Source organism: Sturnus vulgaris, chromosome 1 (genome assembly GCF_052056855.1).
Source record: "Sturnus vulgaris isolate bStuVul1 chromosome 1, bStuVul1.hap1, whole genome shotgun sequence".
Taxonomy (NCBI): Eukaryota; Metazoa; Chordata; class Aves; order Passeriformes; family Sturnidae; genus Sturnus; species Sturnus vulgaris.
The window spans coordinates 18,234,729-18,258,015 of record NC_142243.1 but is presented as its reverse complement, the minus strand read 5'-3'; the positions used below and the strand labels follow the sequence as shown (position 1 = coordinate 18,258,015).

At 39.5% G+C, this 23,287-nt stretch overlaps 1 protein-coding gene across 1 annotated transcript in view; it reads right to left on the bottom strand.

Moving 5' to 3' along the window:
* DNAJC1 (DnaJ heat shock protein family (Hsp40) member C1) overlaps positions 1 to 16,355 on the bottom strand; it is a 108,551-nt gene extending 92,196 nt beyond the window's left edge. The window contains exon 1 of the mRNA XM_014882147.2: positions 16,020 to 16,355. Within this exon, the coding sequence (XP_014737633.2) occupies positions 16,020 to 16,184 (165 nt within the window). The 5' untranslated portion in view covers positions 16,185 to 16,355. The remainder of the gene's footprint in view (positions 1 to 16,019) is intronic.
* Positions 16,356 to 23,287: the final 6,932 nt, after the last annotated feature.

The following is a 23,287-nucleotide window of genomic DNA, read 5'->3' as shown; positions in this document are numbered from 1 at the left end:
TCCCTGTAAAGTATCCCTGATTGATAACTCTGGTTCTTAACGAGAGGACAAATTTTTAAAAAGGGAAAGGAATTCAGAAAGCAAAGTACAGTATAACTCCAGCAGAACAGAGAGGACTATCAGACTGCTCATTCTTGTGGCTTCGAAAAATTACAGCAGAAAGAAAAGCAAAAAACAACTAGCACAGAAACCATGGAAAATGCCATCAAAGAATATGGAATTATCATTAGCTCCAGAACTGCATTGCAGAAGGTTCCTAGGATGTACTTACAAAGCTGTAACACTAAGAGCATCACAACCAGCACAGCAGTTCTCAGCTGCGGCCACAAGGGACCTCGGACACCGCCCTCATTAAAGAAACACTCAGTAGTGGCTGGGTGAAAAACAAAGCTTTAGGCATACTAAAGAAAAATAAACCGTTTACTTAATTGTCTCGTACCCATCATTATTCTAGGATTAACAGTTTGAAGACAGGGATTTCATTTGGGGGGGGGAAAGGATGCAAAAAAGGGAAAGAGCAAAATAACAACACATCAACAAAACCACCAGAAAGTCCAGAAAGCAAAGGGCGGCAAAAACTGTAAACCTGTTGCCAAATATTAATCTAGAAAATGAAGTCCTCGTAGGAAGATCTGTTTAAAATCTAGAGAGAAATTAAGAGACTGCAGAAATGAAAAATTATCAGTGTAGGTCATTTTGAGTTTTTGTTTGCATCTTTTCTGGGTAAAGAATATAACAAAGCTCAACTAAAACAATACATGCAGGAAGTCTACATGGAAGCATCATCTTCCTTTTTGGGGCCACAGGTCTTATCGTGGTAACCAGAAGAAAACCTGCCTTAGCTCTTCTCTGTCAAGATGGGACTACCACTGGGACTCTAGAAGAAAGGCTGTGGTCTAGAAATTGAAGATCAACTCATGCAAAATATCATCTGAACCAGGTTTTGTCAGAAAATGGGGTAGGCATTCATATTTTATCCAAATAAAACCACCAAGGTCCAACTTAAACAGAAACCAAAGGACAGCATAATAAGCAAGATGCAACTTCAAAATGTCATCAAAAGATCAGCAATTAATCTCTTGAAGATTAGCTCCTTTCCTTGGGTCATATTAGAAACTGCAGCACTTTTCCCGATGCTTGAAAAGAAACACAATTTTAGAACAGTTATACCAGGGCACATGCAATAAGTCTTGCTAAAATCACCAATCAGATATTTATCTTAAAAATTTAATACTGAAGACCTCAAGTCTGTTAGATAGGTCACCAAGACTGACCATAAGAAACTTGGAGTAACTTGCTATTCTAAGCACATGCAGGCTCACTCTATTCTTCTGCTCTCCTTCCTCTTGCCAGAGCGTTGGGCCTCAGCAAAGTGCTATCCTGCATGGTGCATCAGCTTTACAGATAGATTTTACACTAGTATAGCTCATCTAGAGTATTATTTCACCTCATGCAATGATGTTTTTCCTTAACCAAGTCATTGCAAGGCAGAATCCTTGTGAAAACAAATCCTGTTTTCAAGGCACCTATGACCAGTATATGAATCTGCTACTACTAAAATCCCAGAGCACAAGTCTTGGGCTGAGAGTCTGAACAGCATTTTCTAGACCAAAACATTATCTCAAATATGCTTACCATAGCCTAGCACAGAAGTTAATACCTTTTGTATTAATTCAGTCACACGAAAAAAGAATTAAGAATCAAACAGTTAAGCAGGAAGGGAGGGGGAAAGATCTGTTAATTCCCACATTTCACTGGATTTTTCCATATTTTTAGAGTACCTGAGATCAATGTCCTTCATGGAGTCTTAATTTTTCTTTTTACCACCACTACGGGACTCATGCCATCTCATCTTTAACTGGCAATACTGGTTTCACTATATAACTGGACAAAAGACTAGATTTTTATCATGACGATTTGTTATTTTTCAGCTTTGCCAACTCATACAAGATTCCATTTTTTTAGCCATTCTTACCTTCATACCTAAATCCATTAATAGACTGGGAGGGGGGGGTCAAAGGGAACACAGAGTTTTTGTGTGAGTCTTTTTATCCATCCACCCCTTGCCAATGGAGAGTCCAAGAGGAAACCCTAGTCGAGTAAGCTACCCCTTAAGAACAGTCAAAATATTAATCTTACTAAATAATCCTGTGAATCTTGTACTCAGGTGAAGCATAGCAATGATTATAATGTATGTACTCCTTTCAGGCTTGCAGCCAAACACTCTGAGACTACACAAGCAAACTGGGGGCAGGGCAGGTGTTTGATTGTATGACAACAGCAAGTTCTACCCTTGCAGCTGGAATGGGAAATAGTTTGTATATTTGTCTTAGCTGAATTGCAAAATATTGAATACTTGATCAAGATACAATTCTATCTTGACCGAGAAATCAATTTCAGAAAGCAACCTAGTCCAGTACTGTCTTTCCTGGCCATAGTATCAATCCAATCACATCTAACCAGCTGTCATGTAAGGCTCTCATATCTCATGACAGCAGACAGGATAACCAATACCCTGATAATAATGGGATACCATTAATTCAGTGACAGTGTCTTTGAGTTAATCTGTTAGAAAAGACCACAGAAGCTACAGGAATGCATCTTACATATTCCAGAAGTAAAGACATTCAAATTTTACAGCCTTCTGCTTCTTCTAGGTCAGAAATTTAAGAAGATATGCTCCTGTTAACAGTTGTCTAAATACCAGTCATTTTCTCTTACAAAAGAAGTATTTTTTGTGCTAAAAATCTGAACTTTGAAGAAGTCATACAGAAGAAGAAAGAATGTTTCTTAGATAAAAACATGGATATCCACATTCAATGTTAAGCAGTGTTTATTTTCACAAATATATTTACAAGGGAAGTCAACATTCTGCAATGCAAAATGGCAACCTATGCAAGAGCACGTTTAAAAAAGGTGTCCCAATGTATTTTTAAGACTTCGGATATTATGAAATGAATGCCAACAAATGTTTTGTACTGAAAACGTTAAAACAGCATGATTTAAAATAGGAAATATAATATCAAGATTAGAGTTCTTTATTGTTAGGGCATGATTTTTAATTCAAATGCTTTTCTCTCCAACTCTATTCCTTTTTGTTGGAGAATGTAAACATTTTGTATGTAAATACAGTCCACTCAAACATACATCTTCAGGGACTGAGATAATTAAATATTACAGTTTTACCTAAAAATCAAGATAAAGCTAACTATATCTTGCAATTTGCTGTCACACTAAGACAAACTGTAGCCTTTAAGAGATAATCCCAAATGGAACTCGAACCAGGAAGTATTTACCACCAACACCTCTGCTACTAAACTCTCCATCTGCACCCACTACATTGTAGCTACAAAACTACTGTTCCCAGAAAACAGTTTGATTTCATCTTTCATGATCCCACACTTTTTTCTAGATAGTGTTTCTCTGTGTTCTCAAACTTGACTTCTCAATGGACCACATCAGACATGCAGATGCTAGCAAACAGCACAGACTACCTGAAATTCTCATCTCTTGATGATAGTCAAAGGTGCATGCACAGCATGGAAGCAACGCATAGGATTAGAGACAGGGTTTAATGCCTTTAAATAGGACCTAGAACTATAACTTTATTATGTCCCTGAACAATAAACAGATCAACTGTATTTAGAAGAAAAAGAAAATTGATTGTACAATAAATAACTGTACTAAAACCTTGAAATTCAATACCCTTTATCTGATACAACTTTTAGCTTTAGTATGTTCAATTAAAGCTCCTCTATTTCAAACAAGTTCCCTGCTGCAAAAGTTATTTCAGCAAGTCTCTACATTTTAAAAACTTCTAGAAGTGAGGGTATTTCATAAAACCCTGTCATATTTCTCCTCACAAAAATGCCAACATCTGACAGAAAACACAAAATTGAAGTTTTCACTGTGATTTATACAACAAATACCAAAATCTTGCCTAGACAGTAGGAATAAGCAAAGATATAGCAAGTAAGTGGTACCATCACAATTCTAGTAACTGGATTAAAATCATCTTATTGTTTCCAAAACAATATACTTAAGTACATCACAGTAAGTACTTAGCTGCAGGATTAATAAATCCACAGATTTGCTATGGTATAAGGGAACTGTAAGTCAAAAAGGAAGGAGGAGCAAGGATAACAGGACACAAACCAACTCTGCTGAAGTCTTAACCAGAGTAGTAATACAAGCCCCAGCCCTCTGTCTTACTGCCTGAAAAGAGAAGTCCATCACTGAGATGTTACAGGGTTGAGGCCAGTAACCAAAGCAGTGACCAGAAGCAGATAATATGTTCCTGAACTCCCTATGGATATCTCAGTTAAAAGCCTGAGTTCCTATGAAAATGTGCTCAATCATTCATGTGTAGCAGTTAATCAAACAGGAAAAACGGCGTAACAGCAGTTATTCTTCCTTCTAGTGATAAATAACCTCAACAGTAACATGGTGGATTTTTGTGCCAGTTCCATTAGAATTCATGGAATGCATGGCTAAAAAATGTGTTGCCTACTTCTTTCCAGCATGTTACTGAGGACTTATGCATTTGTCCAAGAAAACTAGAGTGGCAATTTATTTGCTTTTCAAAACCCTTTTATTTCTTCAGATGTAATCAAAACTAGGGCGTTAGAGACTGCTTGATGACAAAACTATGAAAAGTTTCATTCAGAAACAAATCTACAGCAAAGTAATTTAATAATTCACTTAATGAATCTTCCCTGTTGGAGATCTTCAAGAGATTCCCACACCAACACATTCTTTGCAGGTCAAAAAGAAGCTAATTCAACTTGAATTATATTAGACCTATATATTAGACCTATTACCCCAAACAGACAAACTAGATAATAAGTCAGGACCATAGCTATCACCTGAGATTGTTGAAAGAAATTTATATAAAAAACTGCACACCTGCAAGTGAGGAAGATAAGCCAGTGCTGCAAAGAAAATGCCACCAGGGACCCAGCAATTTTGAAAAAGCTTTTGACAAGGTTCCATACCAAAGGCTATTAAAGTGACTAACTTAACACAAGATGGGAGGAAAAAGTCTTACAAATAGAAAATTAATGAACAGGATACAAAAAGCAAGGTCTAATGGCCAGTCTTCAGGGCAGAGAAGAGGCAGCTGAAAGGTCTCCTGCTGGGGGATTGGTGCTGGGACTGGCTTCATTCAGCGTTTTCAAAGACAACGTGAAGAGCCAAGCATGCAGTGATACTAAATGTTTTGGGTAGGTACCAGACACAAGCAAGGGAATACCAAACCAAGTGATCTAGCAAAAAAGTGAGAGATCAGATTTAGTGTAGGTAAGACTGTTGCCTTAAACTATACCTTTCCTACACAGAGCAGAGCTTGCAGCTGGCAATTATAAATCACTGAGTGATCCAAGACACATTGCTGACAGTTCTACAAATCCACTGTACAGCACCAGACTGAAAGGTACCACCAGGAATGTACCTTTGATCATTGTTAATCAAAAACTGTGGCAGCTGAAAGGTACAGGGGGCAAATGGACTGCAAAACATGGTTAGGTTACATGTGCTCCCTAGTGACACCATCTATTGCCACTGGCTTTACTGCTTTTACTAAAGAAAGAAGTGCAAGGATAATAGAGAAGTGCATAAATAATAAGAAACAAGAGTAGAAACCAGACAGCACATTGATAGCATTCAGCATTGCTTGAAAGTATCCAAGGAGCTTATGGATGACATGGAGGACTGCTCTAACTGGAGAGCAAGAGGATGATGGAATAATGGAAACAGGCTCTCACAGACATCAGGATGCACTGCTCAAGACAACTCCAGACTATTATTAAACATCTACAACCCAGACAAGGCAAGCGTGTTTAGTATTCTTAAGTGATTTAAAATCACATTATTTTTAACTGATACACCAGCTACTGTCCTTTAATCTAAGCTCACTAAACAGAGATCTGCACCTCCTCCAGAAAATTAAGGTGTCTACAGATCATATCCGTTTGTAGGTAGGAAAAGTAAATATAAGTGTATGAAAGGCTAAACTCATGATTGATTAAATTCTTAAGTCAGTAACTCCTTGATAGCTTAAGGCTCTGTCTCTCCAGCAGACAACTAGTTTCATTTTTATTTCCTTTAAAACAAAACCAAAAGCTCACACAACTGCTTTCTAATTAAGCACCTAGTATTACTCAACCAGAAAACACAAAGACCAAAAATATTTACTAAATGGACTAATGGTGTGCTCCAGCATGGGAACTCTACTATATAAGTGAGAATGAATGTAAGTCAGCTACTATTTATTTTCAAATACAGTACAAAACTTATGTACGGAGGAAGTTAGTTCTTTCACCACCATAAGCTGCAAAAAAACAACTGATTGGCTGATCCCTTCAATGTGTATTTCAACTATGGAAACTCCATTCTCAGACACAAGCCAACATTCGAATTTATTGCTCTGTTTTGAATGTTGTTGGCTTAGATGGAGTGTGGAAAGGCTACTAAAGTGGAAATAGAAAATTCTGAAGTAGAACAGAAACTACAAGCCACACGAGTTACAATATACAGAATAAATACTTTTTATTCAATAGATAGGTAGACCCAGACTGGAAAACACATTTATTTCAAGCTTCTAATAAATTGAAAGAAATACATTAATTAAATATGATTTTTAAGAAATCTTAATAGGAAATGGGAAGAGGCTTCCATATAGGATTAAATTTTACAGACCTTGTTGTACTATAACATTTTAGCAGCTGCTGTTAGACACAACATCCAGTAAAGCAATTCATAATATGACTTAGACTGTCACAAAGTTCAAGGGCAGACAAATTCTTTTACTCTCCCATCACAACCTTTATAACCCATAGAAGAACACTTGAGAAGTCACTGAGTTTGAAATGGTGATTATTGAATAAAAAAGCTAGTCTAAATCAGTTTGATAAAATGGAATTAAAACTGATCAATTTGACAAAACCAATTTAGTGAAAAAATAAAATTTAATAAAGCATTGATCAATCACACTAAAAAATAAATTGCAATAGTTTTAGGGGTAGGTAAAAACAATCATTGTCCCTTAATGGAGAAGCGATTCAACCCAAATCAGTGCAATAAGGCTGTTTCACAACTTTGTCCTGTCCTCAACAGCACTGAATGCTTCCTTCAACAAGTGAAAGTACAGTATTTGAGACAGCAGTATTTCATAATTACAGCACTTATGGCAGGACTTCTCTAGTTCTTCCTTCTCTCTTCAGTCATAAGAGGATTTCCCAAGTGACTTTATTTCAACAGCTCCTATGCATCCTCTGGTTTCCTCCACAGATTTTCCAGATTAACATTGATAAAATGAGTTTCAGATCTATCAGAGACTGCATATGAACTTTCTTCATTTCTCACCCACTGTTCATTTGACATCAGTAAGAACAGTTTGCAAGGCCTGCAACCAGGTCATTTAAGAAGTCTGCACTTAAGCAAACCCTCAGATGAGAGCCCAGGAACACACAATCCTGCTTTAAATTGTTACTGTGTAACACAAGCCACGTGTACAACACATTGCCACGTATGTGAGACTGTTTACAAATCACTTTTATACAGACTTAGTTACATCCAAACAAGACTGGTATACAAACAATAAGCAAAAGAAACCCAGAAACCCCAAACCTCATAATTTAGGGAAACTCAACAATTTTACAATTGTTGTAAAAATTACAACTCAATAATTTTGCAAAGGAAAAAAAAACAAAAGAGAAGCAAACTTCGAACTTGCACAGCATCCAGCTAAGCAAAAGCACAAAGACTAAGAAGCAAATCAAAAGCAAAACTGCAGCTTTTCATAAGCTGCATGAATTTTGTTAGCCCACTAGGATTCTGTGGAACACCAAAACATTTCAGATATTAAAATGAATAAAAGGAGGAAATTAATGTCTATCAGTCCCATTCTTAGAGACAAAAAAAAACCCCTTTGTTATCACTTATACTCTCATTCTTACTGGCTCAGCTGTGCAACAGCACCACAGACTCTTTGTTACCAGCTCTGCTGAGAGCACAAGGAGCACCAAGCCAATTAAGGAACATCTTATATGCTGAATTCTCATTTTATTTTTTTAAATTTTACCACATACTAAAAGTTAAAATAGCACCATAGATACCTCCAAATATCTCCCTTAAAGCTACAGTTTTCTCTAGATCTGATTAGAAAACCATGTTAATCTTAATTGTAAAATGATTCTAGATGGAGCATAAAAGCTTTATCATTCAACAGAATGAAATTAGGGCTGCCTCTACGATTTTTTTACATAGCTTTACAGACAATCCACAGCAGTCAGGTAGTAAAAGGCCCACTGGGAAGTTGTTTACAAATTCCATGTTAGATCAATTACGTAGCTGCTTAAGATACCAACATGGGCACATACTTAGAACTTCAGCAAAGGAGATGAATTTCGAACAAGCATAAAATGTAGAGCCTTTTGTAAGCACTAAAGGCCACCAGCACAGGTTACCTACACTTGTACACTAAGAAATTGGTCAATCCCTTCAATGAATTACAGATCAAACACAGAACTACTTGGAAAAAAAAACCAAACATTTTTTATTTCTGCAATTTGAAGATCAAACTATTACAGATACATCCTTAAAGGATGACTGAAGCAAGAAGTACAGAGAAAAAGAGTTGAAACATTATTGCTGCTGCAGACAGAAAAAAAAAAAACAAAAAAACCCAAAACCAAACAAATTCAAGACTGCTTGTTTTATCCTTTTTACTGCACTTTACATACTGTCAGTTCCCTTGGGTCCCAAACATAGTAATTTCCTATTGCTGTATGTCCTCCTAAACAGAAAGAGAGAAGAAAAAGATAACCTGTAAGAAATCAGGAAAGTACTACATGAATGAATTGTCAGGGAAAGTTAAGAGTAAGTGTCTTTAAAACTACTTAAATTGGTAGATTCCAAAGCACTTTAGTGTCTTGGAAAAAGGAGACAACAATGAAAGAAAAAAAATTTTGGACAAAATCCAAGCAGAAATTTAATAGGCAACAATGCAGAAAAGCCATTTTTATGGAAAATACAAGCTTTACATGTCTAGATGTCTCAATCATTTTTATATGCAACAAGAGTGAACAAAGAGATAAGGGCAGGGCACTTACAGAATAGAATACATTATCTGTCAGCAGTTTACCTGTAAGTTCAGCAATTTTTAAAAACCCCAAAACACACAGAAACCTGTATCCTGCACCATTTCCAGTTACAAATGCTGCAGTTATCATTAGCACTTCCCTATGGTGACTCTTACAAGCCATTAAACTACTCAAAATCAAAACAACTTTGTTCTACAGGATCCAAGTGAATAATCTCAATGATGACTTCACACAACCTTAATAATTAACATCTTTTGGGACAAGCAGAGTTTCCAGAACTGCTGAAAATCTCAGTTCCATGTATAATTTACAAGTAAGAGATTCAGAAAGGAAGTTTTAAATCATCTAGGCATGCAGAACTGTGTCCCAGTAACATACTGAGAGAAAACACACAATTACTTTTATGGAATCAACTGACATTACAGCTAAAGCCACCAGAAACAAAACTGGATTTTCTATTGATGCTATTTTTGTTTGAACCAGTGCAATGGACAATTACTGCCTCAATGCCAACAGCATATTCATGTGGTTAAAAGAAATACAGTTTCAAGAATTACTAAAATCCCTCAGTGTCCAAATAAAGGTCTGCTACTACTATCACCCAGTTGTGTATTATGGAAGTTAATTATTTTTGAAAGCTTGGAGCAAGAAAATGGAAACATTTCATCTTTCTAACTGAGAACGCTGATGTTGCAACTGACAGTGCGTTAAAATCTAATGCCTTCCAATTTAGATCTCCTTAACGTATACGTTGAACAAGAAGTAGAAAGCAACCTTGAAACAGGCTGAGACATTAGACACGATGTTTAATTACTAGCCAAACAACTTTGCTTTGTCAGAAGTGAGTGAGACAAAGGTGCTACATGGGTCCATGTCATTTCACAGCACAACACTTTTGAAGGTCACAGTGAATATCTTACTTGCCATGCAAGACAAAATAATCTTACAAAACAAAGCAAGAATAGCTTACAGCTCATAGTTTTGACACAATCATCTGAAAAAGTGATGTTATAATCACATGCAAGCGAAGTTTTGTCTCACTTGATCAGATACCTCCAAAATTTGGAAGACTGAACCACTGTCACTAACCCAGATTTTTGCTAAAACGTTTGCAGATGATGCACACTCCATGATTTTAGCAGCACTGCACCCACATACATTAACCTTAAAAAGCAGCAGGGAGGAGAACAGTCTGAAGTGTTAGAAGAGCAACCAATATATGTCTATGGAGAGCGATGCAGCTTGTCATTGGGAAGAACAAACTGCTGAGTTTCCAGGCTACCTCTCCTTATTTCCCTCCTTCCTTGCTTTTATTATGTGTACCTTGCCTGCCAGGAAAGACAGAACTGCATGGGTACAGGCTGTTCTTGATGAGGACTTAAGAGTATTCCTTGGACAGATGCACATGAGGGAGGGCTGTTTCTTCCCACATGAGGGGACCAATCTATACACTCGAAGTTCCCCAGAAGTTATATAGGAAAAATAGTTTCATGTAGATTTTTTCTGGACAATAACCCATTCAAAGCCAGAACTGCAGCAGGGCCAGACAAAGCCACACTGACAACTTCCAAGATTGCCATTATTTCCGGAAAATAGGTTACTAAATCTACATCCAAGCACTTTACTTATATAACATAGAAATTCACAACTTTTGAACTGTGGTGAGGTATTCATTGCATGCCATCAGACAATGCACTTGCATAAAATAGACCACATAGAAACATCCTACTGAGAATTTTCTTCCATCTCCAGTAACACTTGATAATACCATAAAAGCCACACAGTCGTTGTGGTGTTCATCCCTCTTCTTCCAGAGCAATACCAAGAGGTAAAATTCAGTGTCAGCCATTTACTAGAAACTATAGTCTTAAAGGTGCAGCTACCTCATATTTTTAGTGCAGCCCAAGAGTGCATGTGTAAAGCAAACTTCTTTATTGTACCTACTGACTGCACATTAAGCAGTCCTGGAGTGGGTTAACAGGATTCCTTTCAGAGAGAACTGAACCATCAGATGTGAAACCAAGAGTTCAACACAAACAGGCATTGAGTCTATGCAGCCAGCCTGGAATTAGTTCAACAACAAGAAAAAAAAATTAAAAATCCCTGAAATGCAAACAGTATGGACATCAATTCTGCAGCACCAAACACTGCATTCTACAGACATAACCCTGTCAGATCCTGCTACTTGACACAGTACACAACAGCTCATCTGTTCCAGCGTTCTTGAAAGAAGCCTATTAGCCCAACACATCCACATCATCTGGAGAGGTTGTGGCTTCCCACAGCCATGGAAATCCAACTCCTTGGTTTTCATGTCATGCACTTTCTTGGAGTTGCCAACATACCAATGTCTCACAGGCTGTCAGACCAAAATGAGGTTCTGTACACACAGTTCTGACTTTGTGCTGCAGCATCATCTAGCAAACCATCATCTTGCAGTGGATATGATGCTCTTAGTTCTCTACAGTAAAGCCACGTGAACACATGAGAGCCTGGTTCAATATAAAGCTCATGTGCCATAAGAAAGGCATAAGCCAGTACTGAAGAAAATATCCCTCTCAACATTTTTCAGGTTATATATTTATCTACCATGCTGGCCAGCAAGTCCTACTTTGTTAACTTTCCCTCAAGAACCTGAGTTCTCAGGGCCTCCTCCATTACCTCAAAGAGTGCTCAGAGAACCTTTCTGTGTTTGTTTCCCTACACTGCACAGGCCTAGCAGAACTTTCAACATCAACCCCTTTCCTTATGTGATTACCAGTGAAAGCCAAAGCCTTATGCAGACCTTCCTTGGTCCTGACACACAACACACGGCTCCACACAGCTCAATTCCAGCAATACAGCTCATGCACTCTAATACATCTTCACAAACATTACCTAAAAATTTATTTTTCATATCCTTTGTATCCAAGAACTGTATCACAAAGTTTCAAAAGACATTCAGAGGCTTGTAGTGCCTTCCTGGCTACAAGCAAAAAAAGTGGAAAAACAAATAATTCCCTTGAAGCCATATTAACAAGTTATAGTCAGAAGCATATTTTGAGAAGGAGATCCACAGGTTTAGCTGATGCAAGGTTGATTTATCCAAAGCATATCATATTCGTGAAGGTATCAACGATTAAAAGGTGTAAGACAACATTAACTTGATCCATTCCTTTGTCCACCATACAAGCTTGTAGCTCCTCAGATCTTCCTGGAATTTTTCCAAAACATTAACACTGCATTTTTATGTTCTCATTCTCAGGTAACAGGCCATCATATTACTGAGTCTGCATAGCCTCTGGTTTAATTCTGCTCCTTCATCTGAGTTTTCAGATGAATGCTATTTGGTCCTGATTCCTTTATTGGTTTGAAACCGGCTATATTGAAGTGATTACTGAAATTAGTATTACATCAGATCTGTCAAGAGGTTATGATTCTATTTTCTTCAGTAATCACTTGGGGGATAGGGAAATGCAATCTTTTCTCAAGCCAAAGGTTACATCCCCATTCTGCTAGGTCAAACTTCTTGAAAACAGCAATGTTTTAAATGAGTCATTTAAGTTAAATACATCATCAATTTAAGAACCACCAAAGAAAGGGAAGGTAGAACAATTCCCACATTGATCAGAACAGCAATAGTAATAATATAACAATGCAAGACTTCCTCATGCTATGTTACTATTAGATCTGAGAAAAACCCAAATAGATAGATTGTGTCCTTGTATAAAAATCAGATACTTTTTAATCTAGGTGCTTAGCCCTAACACTTGGAGGTTGGACAAGAAGGGACCTTCCAACCTCAGCTATTTCCATGAGTATTTGTAGATTGCTCAGTCAATGCCCATTTGAAATCAGGAGCAAAAGTCAGTTATTCAACAGCCAAAACAGTCACAGTCTTACTCTTAGTCATTCCACATTCAGAACCACACAATCACTTTGATTAGATCATCCTCTATCTCTGCCATTGATATCAGAAAACACTACAGGCAGCTCAAACCTAACACATTACTTGAGCTGGATGAGTTACCTGACAATGTCAGGAAGTTTCCACAAGGCCCTCAAAATGACAAAACACAAAATCCATATTCCTGCAAGCATAGAGCAGCAACAAAACAAAACCCCAATAATTTCTCTCTCCAATTGGAGTGAAAAAATCCACACACCAGAGACTTCACTAAAGCATGTTTGAGAGCTACAGCACTTCCCACAATGCCTTCTGCATCTTGTCAGTTGTGGTCAACATCAGCTTCTGACATAGTGTATGGGTTCAACAATCAGTGCCACAATTCTCCCATCAAAACCTAAGCTGCTTTAATGCGTTAAGGAAGCATTGGAGTCATTCCCTATATTTTTTCAAAACACAAGATGACATGTTTAGAAGAAATCTAGCAGCCCTGATACACTACTGTTAACAAACACAGTTGAGCATCCATATCTCAGATGCAGAAGTTAGATCCTGCATAATGGAGAAGTAGTCCCTCTCCCAGAAGTACATGAAGGAAGAAGGGATTATCAGGACATGATACAAGGCAATTAAATAGGAATGAGTGGGAGGAAAAGCAAGCTTTGATGAATGAAAGATAATTGAACAGTTCAAAGGCGTGGCCATAAAAGGCTATTGTCACACACACAGTCAACTCTTGTTGACAAGAAAACCACCTGAACTCAGGGAAGGAAACCTCTCGTATCAGAATGACAAAAAGTGAAATTACAGCACAATAGTAAAAGCATCCCAACTAAAACAATAATGACGTACAAAATGAACAAGTTCCATTAAACCATAATATTAAAAAATAGAACAAGACCTAAAGAAACGTGCAAACATTACACAGAGACATTGTGGCAAAAGACAGCTTTGTGTTGAGACATCCAGGGCAGGATACAACACACTTGAGATTTGTGCACATCCCTTGATGCTGGCACAAGACCAATTACCCTTCTCATAAGGTAACTTACACAGCAGCAGCTGCCTAGCGAGCCACTGCAAGACAACATCCCTTCAGAACGACAGGAGGACCGTGCTGGAAGTTTCAGATACAGGTCAGAGCCTGAGAAGCAAACAGCAGGAAAAAAGAATACAGTGTGAAAGAACCTGTAAATCCACACAGCATTTTCCAATCTGAAAAATTGCTATTGAAGCTCAACTTCCAATACTGCATACTCCCTTATTCCGCTCACAGGTTTATTCTGCTCCATGCGTAAAGTATCAGCACTATGTACACTTCCAATCTTGGCTATAATGACACTATGAGCGATGGCTTTAAACAAAAGTACACTTTAAACAAAAAAACACTTGGTTTCATTTGTGTTGCACTTCAACCAACTTTCTCCTTGCTCTCACACTGCAAGTGATACAAGTTTTCCATTATGACTAGGAGTAGAAATGTGAACTAGAAGAATACTTGCTTGTTAAAATTAACATTTTGCTAAACACACAGGGCAAGGTACAGATTGTGGAAGACATTAACGAACAGTTGCATACCAGACCTGAACATCACTTAACAGAAGCAGAGTTTTGCATCCTACATCATCTAACACTAAAATTGTCTTTGAGAATTAACATCTAGATTTTTAGGGTCTTGAAAATGAAACATGAATAAAAGTGCTTGCTGTGTTGTATAGATGACGGTATTCCATAGTATAAAACATTGGATGCTTAAGAAGGACTGAAGGAAAGAAAGAGATGAAACAGAGTCAGAACAACCACAGCCAGTAGTTTCCAAAACTGGACCCTTATATATTGCAGATATCTTCCCTCTCTTTTTAGACATGGCCTTAATGAAATGCACCTGAAAATACAGTCATTACTCTCAAAATCTACAAGAACTACATCAGAATAAACTTCAAAGCGGCAGGGAAATGCATTTAAATAGGATCGCTCACCAGAATGTAGCACTGGAGAGAGAAGGTACTAGGGGTACAGAATGTACTAGGAGACAGAGAAAGAGCAAAGTGTGTCTTAGAGACTCTGGGTGAAGTAATAGCATATAAAGAATTGTGTATTTCATTATTGAGGAGAAGAATACTGACTGGAAGAAAGTAAAAAAAAAAATTGTTAAGATGCACGTAGAGACACTGAGCAAGGTCACACACAGAGCAGAGCATCTAGAGATAAGAAAGGGCACCACAGGGGAGCCCAGACAAGTGATACAAGTTGAAGATGCCAAGTGGCAGTGAAACCAGCAACCACATCAAATATGTACACAAGAACCATGGGATAACAATGTTCCTGACAGGAGTTCCTGTCTTGACCACACTGGCATGAAAAATTACTCTAAAAATTATTTAAGATAGCCTTAGGTATTACTTACGAAAGAGAGGCGAAAACCATGCACAATAACCAAGATACATGGAAAGTAAACAAATGTAACAATCTACAAGCCATTAACACAGCAAAGGGTCACAGTCTACCACATGGCACGAGTGAGAGAAAATATGAGCCACAACACATGGTGATGCACAATCTTAAGATAAGGAACTAGCAGCTATGCAGAATGAGGGAAAGGTGAGAAACTGCCACACCGGCGATATGAATGGGAAGTGTGAAAAGCCCAGAAGCTACTTTTATCTAGCTGTAGATGCATTTGGAGAAAATGAGATATGTTCAGAAAAGCAACAGGCAGTAGGAACACACAAAGGTACAGTGGGAGAGGTGATTCATGGTGGGGCAGGAAGGAGAAGCAACAGAGCAGTACCTGAAGCAAAGCAGAGCCTCCGCGGTGGGAAGGGGAGGCTGGAAAGGGAGAGACGCGTGGCCCCGATCCCCGGGGGCCCAGGGCAGGAGGAGGGTGACAGCGCCAGGCCAGCGGCCGAGGGCCGGCGGGGGAGCCGGGCAGCTGTGCCGGGGGAGCCGGGCGGCGGCGACCGGCCCGGCAGGGCCCGCGGGAACGGGCTAGGGCAGGGGACGGCGACGGGCGGGCTCGGCCCCTCGCTCACCTGCTGCACCCCCAGGAAATCGTAGAAGTTCCGCGGCACCTCCTCCACCAAGTCGAAGAGCTCCAGGTCGCCGCTGTCCCAGGCGCGGGCGCGGGGCGCAAGCAGCACCAGCAGCGCCAGGAGCGGCAGCAGCCGAGGGCGCGGCGCGGGCCGCAGGCGGGCCATGACCCCCGCCCGCGGTGGCGGCAGCGGAGCGGCGGCGGAGCGGGAACGTGCCCGGGAGGCTCCGCGGAGGCCGCGCTCACCGCGGCGGCCGCACCGCACTGAGGAGACGCGCGAGGCCCGGCCCGGCCCCGGCGGTCCCACGGCGGGGGAGGGGTGGGGGGGGCGCTCCCCGCCCGGCCAATCGCCGCCTCCGCGGCTCGTGACGTCACGCGCCCCGGCAACCGGCGGCGCTCGCGCAGTGGAGAGGCCGGAGGGGGAAGGGCGCGAGCCGTGCGCGCGGACAGCGCGCCCCGCCCTTCCCCCCGCCCGCGCTCTTCCCGCCAGGAACAGCGGGAGCGGGGACGCGGGACACGGTTCATGGGACACGCGATGCGGGACACGGGACGCGGGACACGGGCATGGCTGCGGTCCCTCGCGGCTGCCGCGGTGGCCGTGTAAGCCCGGTATCTGCGGGGCTAGCGGGTCCCCCGCGCGCTAAATCGTCTTTTGATTTTCTGTCTTCATTAACTCCTTACGGGCGTGTTTGATTCCTGTAACCTATTTTACCCTAAAATCTCTCCACCCTGTTGTTAGAAAACCAAAATCAACCCGATTTTTAAAGTGTTTTTCCCCGACCTTTTGTTCTTTCCTTGCTTAAATTAATGTGAAATGTTTCACCTGGGACGCTAGATGAGAAATTAGATGGAAACTTAATGGCCGAACAATACAAATTATCGTCATTAAATCACTTCTCTAGCACGAGCGGACTCCTCGGCACACCCCATCTGTTTCATTTCTCTCGAAACTAGGCCTGGTTAATAACTCACTTATGGGAATCTTTTTAAGAAAAGACAGATTCACTCATCTCAAAAACATCCATGAACTAAATTTTTAAAAATAGGGTTTGCAATTTAAGAAAAAGAAATCCCAAATGCCAATCTTATCTGCACCTGTATTTACCTAAGAGGAGCTAGCTACCATTTACAGAAACACTGTACAGTAGAGCGCTTCCTTGGATACTCCATGGGAATATCAAGATGTGGCTTTAAAATACACTGTGCTCAATTCTGAGTAGGGATTTGAACCAACGTAGCCATTATCAATTTTCCAACTCATAAAGTATAGAGTAGTCTTAGGTATTCTCTACTATTTAAACTGTTCCCTTTTGTATAAACTACTTAAATATTAATTAGATTGATATTTAAACTCATGTTTCCATATCCCATATGCATGCCCACTGGGCTTTTAGGATCACAATTCTGCCTCCGGCTCCACTTTCTGAAAAGAGTCCTAAATCCATTTGCTAGGAAATTATAATTTAGCTAACAGCGTCTAACGTAGAATCTTTTAACTTACCCTTCACGAAAAGGTGCACTGTTCGTTCTTACCATCTTAAAAAAGATTCCTTCGACTTGATCACAAAGCCAAAAAAAAAAAAGTCGTTTTCAAGAGAATGACAAAGCAAAGAGAAAGTCATGGGCCAGTTAATTTATCAGCTGCTTTGTTTGGCCAGAGCAACTGAACCTGGTACAGATCAGTTTCTTCCCACGTCCTGACTTTGTTAATCTGTTCTGTTTTCCATGCTAGTATCCACATTATAAATTTGTTGCCATGTATATTTACATTATCCTTCTTTTCAAGTCTGAAGCTTTATTGCACAAAAATAACAACTTTGAATTCAAAACATTACCTGCTTGTAAGGTTGTAGAACAAAATGTAAAGATGCAAAGTATCCTCACAAACCAGGCGTAAATAAACAGTTTAATAAGGTAGCATTATTTTTAAACCAGGTGGAAGATTTTTTAAAATGTGAGATTAGTGGTATTTCATTCCCCTAAATAAATACTTCCAAATTCTCCTTTCCTTCTGACTCGTTCTATATTTTTCATATCTACTCCTTCTTGCCTCATTAGCTTCTAAGTCTCCTTAGTTAAGTTGCTCTAGTGCGATGATGAACCTTGAAGAGAAGCATTTGTTATTTTCACCTTATTTTTTAGCATTTGGAATTTGTTATGAAAAATTATTCCTTTCAAAACCCACCTCTAGCTGCTCTTGTTGAAACTGTTAAAAAAGCCTTCCAAAACCCTGATAAAAACAGGCCACTTATTCCATTCTACTGAGACCAGGGAAACCAGTCCTAACACTGATAACAAATTGCAGGTGCCTTGTAGCACCCATGCTTCTGAAAACAGATAATAGCTATTTTGAAAGATATACCTCAGAATTGTTGACATAAATTATGGACTTCTTTTAGACAAGAGGAATGTGAATTTGGAAAGAATAATAGGAGAAAAAAGATGTGGTAATGTTAATGGGATTATGATTATCTAAAATACATATTTAAGAGATCTCTTAATTTAAGTCAGAATAGTTAAATTATTCCAGTTGGTTTTAACAATGTGAGAAATTTGAAACTCATTTTTATTCTGCTCCTTAAACCATTGGAACAGAAGGCCTAATACTGCATGGAACATTTCCAAAAGGGATTTTTTAAAAATTCTGCAATATGAGATGAGTTTAAATGTTTCCATTAAAATTTTTCTGTACTCCAAGAATAAATACTGAAATTTTGGTAAGAAAATGCTGAAAATACTATTAAAATGCTATAAGTGCCTCCATAATAATGACATCTCCTCATTCTTCAGTTTTATTCTTTAAAGTCATGAGAATGAATAGTGTAGAGTACTTCCCCCTTTCCAGTGCTTCAGTTAATCCAAGTCACATTAGGCCTCCCCAATATTAAAAAAAAAAAAATTACAAAAAAATCTGTTAAATTACAGGTCAGTTCTGTCTCTTGCCTTCACAGAAAGACTTAAAATATAAAACAAACATAATCAAATTCAGCAATGCTCGGCCTCTCTATGAGGCCAACTACACATGAGACATCACAGGCTGGTGAGTTGGGAGACTGGTGATGACGATTTAAATCTCACTATTGCAAACTCTGACACAAAGGTAGAGGGGAAGGTAGAAGATTACACATGGCTTTTTCATCATTGGCTAAAATTACTCCTGTTGGGAAGTATTAGTGTTTTTTCCTGTGACTCAGCCATGACATTAAAATTTCTAGAGGATCAGAGAACAGTTTTTAATCCTGTATGTAGTCTCTGCAGCTGGGCAGCTCCTTTAACTTAAGAATATAGAGAGCTATGAAGGCAAGGATAGCATTTTCTTCCTGTGCCCCAAGTTCGCCCACACATGCAGACAGGTGTCTCTGAAACAGGTCCACTTGGACATGAAGGTCTACTTTACAAAACGTAAGGGAAAGAAGCATATATAGAAATAATTTGTTTAAATCTCTCTTCTGACACTAATTGACAGTAGCACCAAAGACCCGAGGCATGAACCAGTTATTATTAGCGTTTTTAACAGCTCTGAAAGACCAACATGCTTCGTAAGCCCAGTAGGATTCACTCGATCATATTCTGAATAGCTAAACAGCCTGCGATTTCGGTGTCTCAAAGAATAGCAGACGTCTGGGGGAAAGAGCTTATTAAGGGACTACCCCTTTTCTTCCTAAAGATAAAGCCTTATCTCCAGCAATTGAAGAGCCTGGCTGCTCTGCGGTCTGTTCCAGTTCTGTCTCCTGGCTGGTGAGTGTAGGTGTTCGGCATGGATTTGTACAGCCACAGCGCACTTCTCTCTGCTCACAAAGCTGGCTTAAGGGTTTCCTGCTCCCTCCCCCCAGCCCAGGCGCTGGCTCCCACCTCTGCGCCGCTGTTTGCTGCCTCCTCAGCTGTGCTAATTCGACTCTTTGTGGGCCACATTATAAATCAAATTACTGAGATGATCCAGCTTTAAAAGAAAAAAAACCCAAAACAAACAAAAAACACAAACAAATTTTAAAAAACCTCCACAAAACTACTCGCGCAGACACACGAGCACACGCGCAGGAACACTCAGATGTTTCACTGATGCAATGGCTCAAGCCACGAACAGCTGCACTCGCACAATCACTGGGACAGCGAGCCCCGACCAGGGAGCAAGAACAAGAGGGCAGAGCAGGCACGAAACAGCCCGACTTAAACTGGCTTTTCCACCGTGAAAAAACCCCCTCTGTACAGCTAGAGCCGGAGCGCTGAAGGCGAGCTGCTCCCCGGCAGCAGGGCTGGGCAGAGCGGAGGCAGGAATTGTCTCCCGGCGCCGGAGCACTCGCCCCGGAAGAGAAGGCTCTGCCCGAGCGGGGAGGCTGCGGCAGCCCCGCTCCGAGCAGCGCCGCGCTGCTCCATCCCCATCGGCGAGCGGCCTGCTTATTGCCTTTTTAAGGGATTTTTTCCTGAAGTCACATCCTTTTGCAGATGCAGTTTAGCGTTTAGCCACGCGAACAGGCGAATGGAATGGATAGCGGGAGAAGATGACATCCAGTGTGGCAGTGGGAACAGGACCACTTTACAGCAACCCTGTCCACCGAAAGATTTGTAGGGAATATGCCATTTGTGTACACCAGCTGCTACCTTAGGCCAGACATAAGCCGAAGTAATGAGAAAGAAATTTGGGAATGGGAAGAGAAGCAAAAGCAACAGAGCTAAAAACAGAAAGCTATTGCAGTCCATCAGGCATGAAAGAATATTATTTAGGAAATAGCTCATTTGTGCCTAGTCTGGGCAGCGCAGTCATCTCTTTTAGCTACGTTACTCTTTTTTTTTTTTTCCTTTTTCTTCATGTTGCATTATTAGTGCCAACAGCCAATAGTGCCTGCTGAGCATGCCATACCTTTGATGCTGTTTTCCAAACTCAAAAACTACCTGAAGCCACATTGCCATCACACAAGATATGGTCATATACTCCGAGTGTGCAATAGGAAAAGCAAGATCATCTTCAGAATGAAGCCATATCCTAACAGTGTAAAGCCAACATATGAAAGCCCTGATCGTTATAAATGGCCTTTTTCCAGCATAAATATATGTTTTGCTGCATAACATGACAATAGTCTGTCATTAAATTTTAATGTATTTTTTTCTGAAGAACATCAACGTGGGGAAGCACTGTCAGGCAGAAGTTTTGGAGGCACAATAATTAAAAGATAGAACAAAAACAGTGATTAGAAGGCTAATGGCATCACTTTAAACAATGAATTCTTGACACCTTTCAAAATGATCTGTGGCTAAAATTGTAAGTGAGTGACTACCAGTGTTAATTTTATTATTACTATTCCAAGAATGACATCCTGGTAGTCTATTCACATATGGAGATGCTCAGCATATGTAAGCTGAAAACCTCTAGACAACTTCTAGAGATATGTACAGCTATTTTAAAAGTTTAATCCAGGAAATGTTATTCTAGTGGCCCAGAATGGGAGCTCTCAATGTATGGACAACATACAGAAAAGGACAGATGTAAAGACGCTGTTCAGATGAATATAATTTCTGTAACTCATTACCAGTACGAATGGCAAGACTATCTTACATTCTCAAGACATTTGTGTTAACCCTCCCAATAAAAACCCAAAATAAGAGACATGATTTTGAAGTATTGAAGGTTTCATGCAGTTTTCAAACTATTTTTAATCTATTCTGCAGTGACTATCAAAGATTGATGGAGCTTACACATAATAGGATTTTTCCTAATTATGTTTGAACATTAAATGTTGCTTAGCAGTTCATTATTACTTGTATTCAATGAAGCAATTAGCATTTATTTTTCATTTCAAATAAATTTTCCTAAAAGTGTTTTGTAATATTTTTCAAAATTAATTCACCACCAGGGGGCAAAGAACTATTTCTCCGGAGGGAACATATTTATATTGCTTTCATAGGTGCATGACCCTTCCGAGGTCCTTTTCTACTTCACAGTAATTGCAGATGTAATTAAAACCAAAAAGTGTGCCGACCTAAAAATACATCAGAGGGACATATTTACCATTTTTCCCAACTTTGACTGCTCTAATATTTGAGAATTGTTGGGAGGGAGAGCAGTCTGGAGGACGAGAAGAGGTGGTACAAGATGGCTGTGATGTGAGCGCTGCTTTGGTCCTCTGTGAGAGCGGCTGTTCTGCACCTCTGTCAGGAACACGTGGTGCTGTGTCTTGTGCAGAAACAAATGACAACCATCTAGGCATTAAAGCAGGTAACAAAGTAACCCAGTATTGTAAACAGTATCATAACACTTACCACAGAATCATGGAATCATTCTATTTCAGCTGATTTTAATTCCTTGCTCAATGATGTCAGTGCTGTTTTGTTTCTGCTTGGTCCCTCCTATTTGTTGCTTTACCAGACATGAGGTGATGTTAGGAATAAATAAAAATAGAATTTCATTTTGCAAATGAAAAAAAAATTAAATATCACCTGGAAATTTTCTATGAAGATCATACAATTCCATTTGTCAGTATATAACACTCATTTCCCATTTATTAATGTGGTAGGTAGGTATGTTAGTGACATTTGCTAAGGCACCCTCCCAAGAAAGTACCTAATAGCATAAAATATTGGAGAAAAGAAAAAGAATCAGGTAAATCCAAACCCCAAACCACATCACCATAAGATAAACTGGTATGACCATGCATAGAGAGACTGTGCAACCAGCAGCACAACATGCCAGCAGGGTAACAGAAGAGCCTGTTACAGCAAACACATGTAGGAATTAATCATGGACAGCATTTGGTTTGTGGGATATCTTTTCAATAAAATGATTGAATCCATTCGGAGAGAAAACTGAAAGCTGTGATGGATGAACATAGAATACACTATTTACTCAAAATTGCTGTTTCTGTACCATAGGGGGTTTTTAGGTGGTAAATCGCTGTCCTGTTCAAAATTGAGGATAATACTTTGAAATTTGCTCAGGATGTTCAAAATATTTTCTTCATAAAATGAAGTTAAATTTCAAGTTAAAACAGTTTTCACACTTCAGGATTAACAAGCATTAACAAAGTAGTTGTACTCTGATTACACAGTGCAAAAACAGCAGAACTAACTAAATATAGGAAGACCATTAATATGATATATGTGTACAAATGTCTTTCTAAGAAAAAGCCTAGTAAATTCTTCACATTCCCCTTTAAATGTAACAGTGCACTTAATTGTGACTGAAAAAAAAATCAATTGAAATCCACAAAATTCCAGTATATGCAGACATGGAAAAGAAGTTCCTAGGAATACCAGTCTGGATTGAATAATCACAAC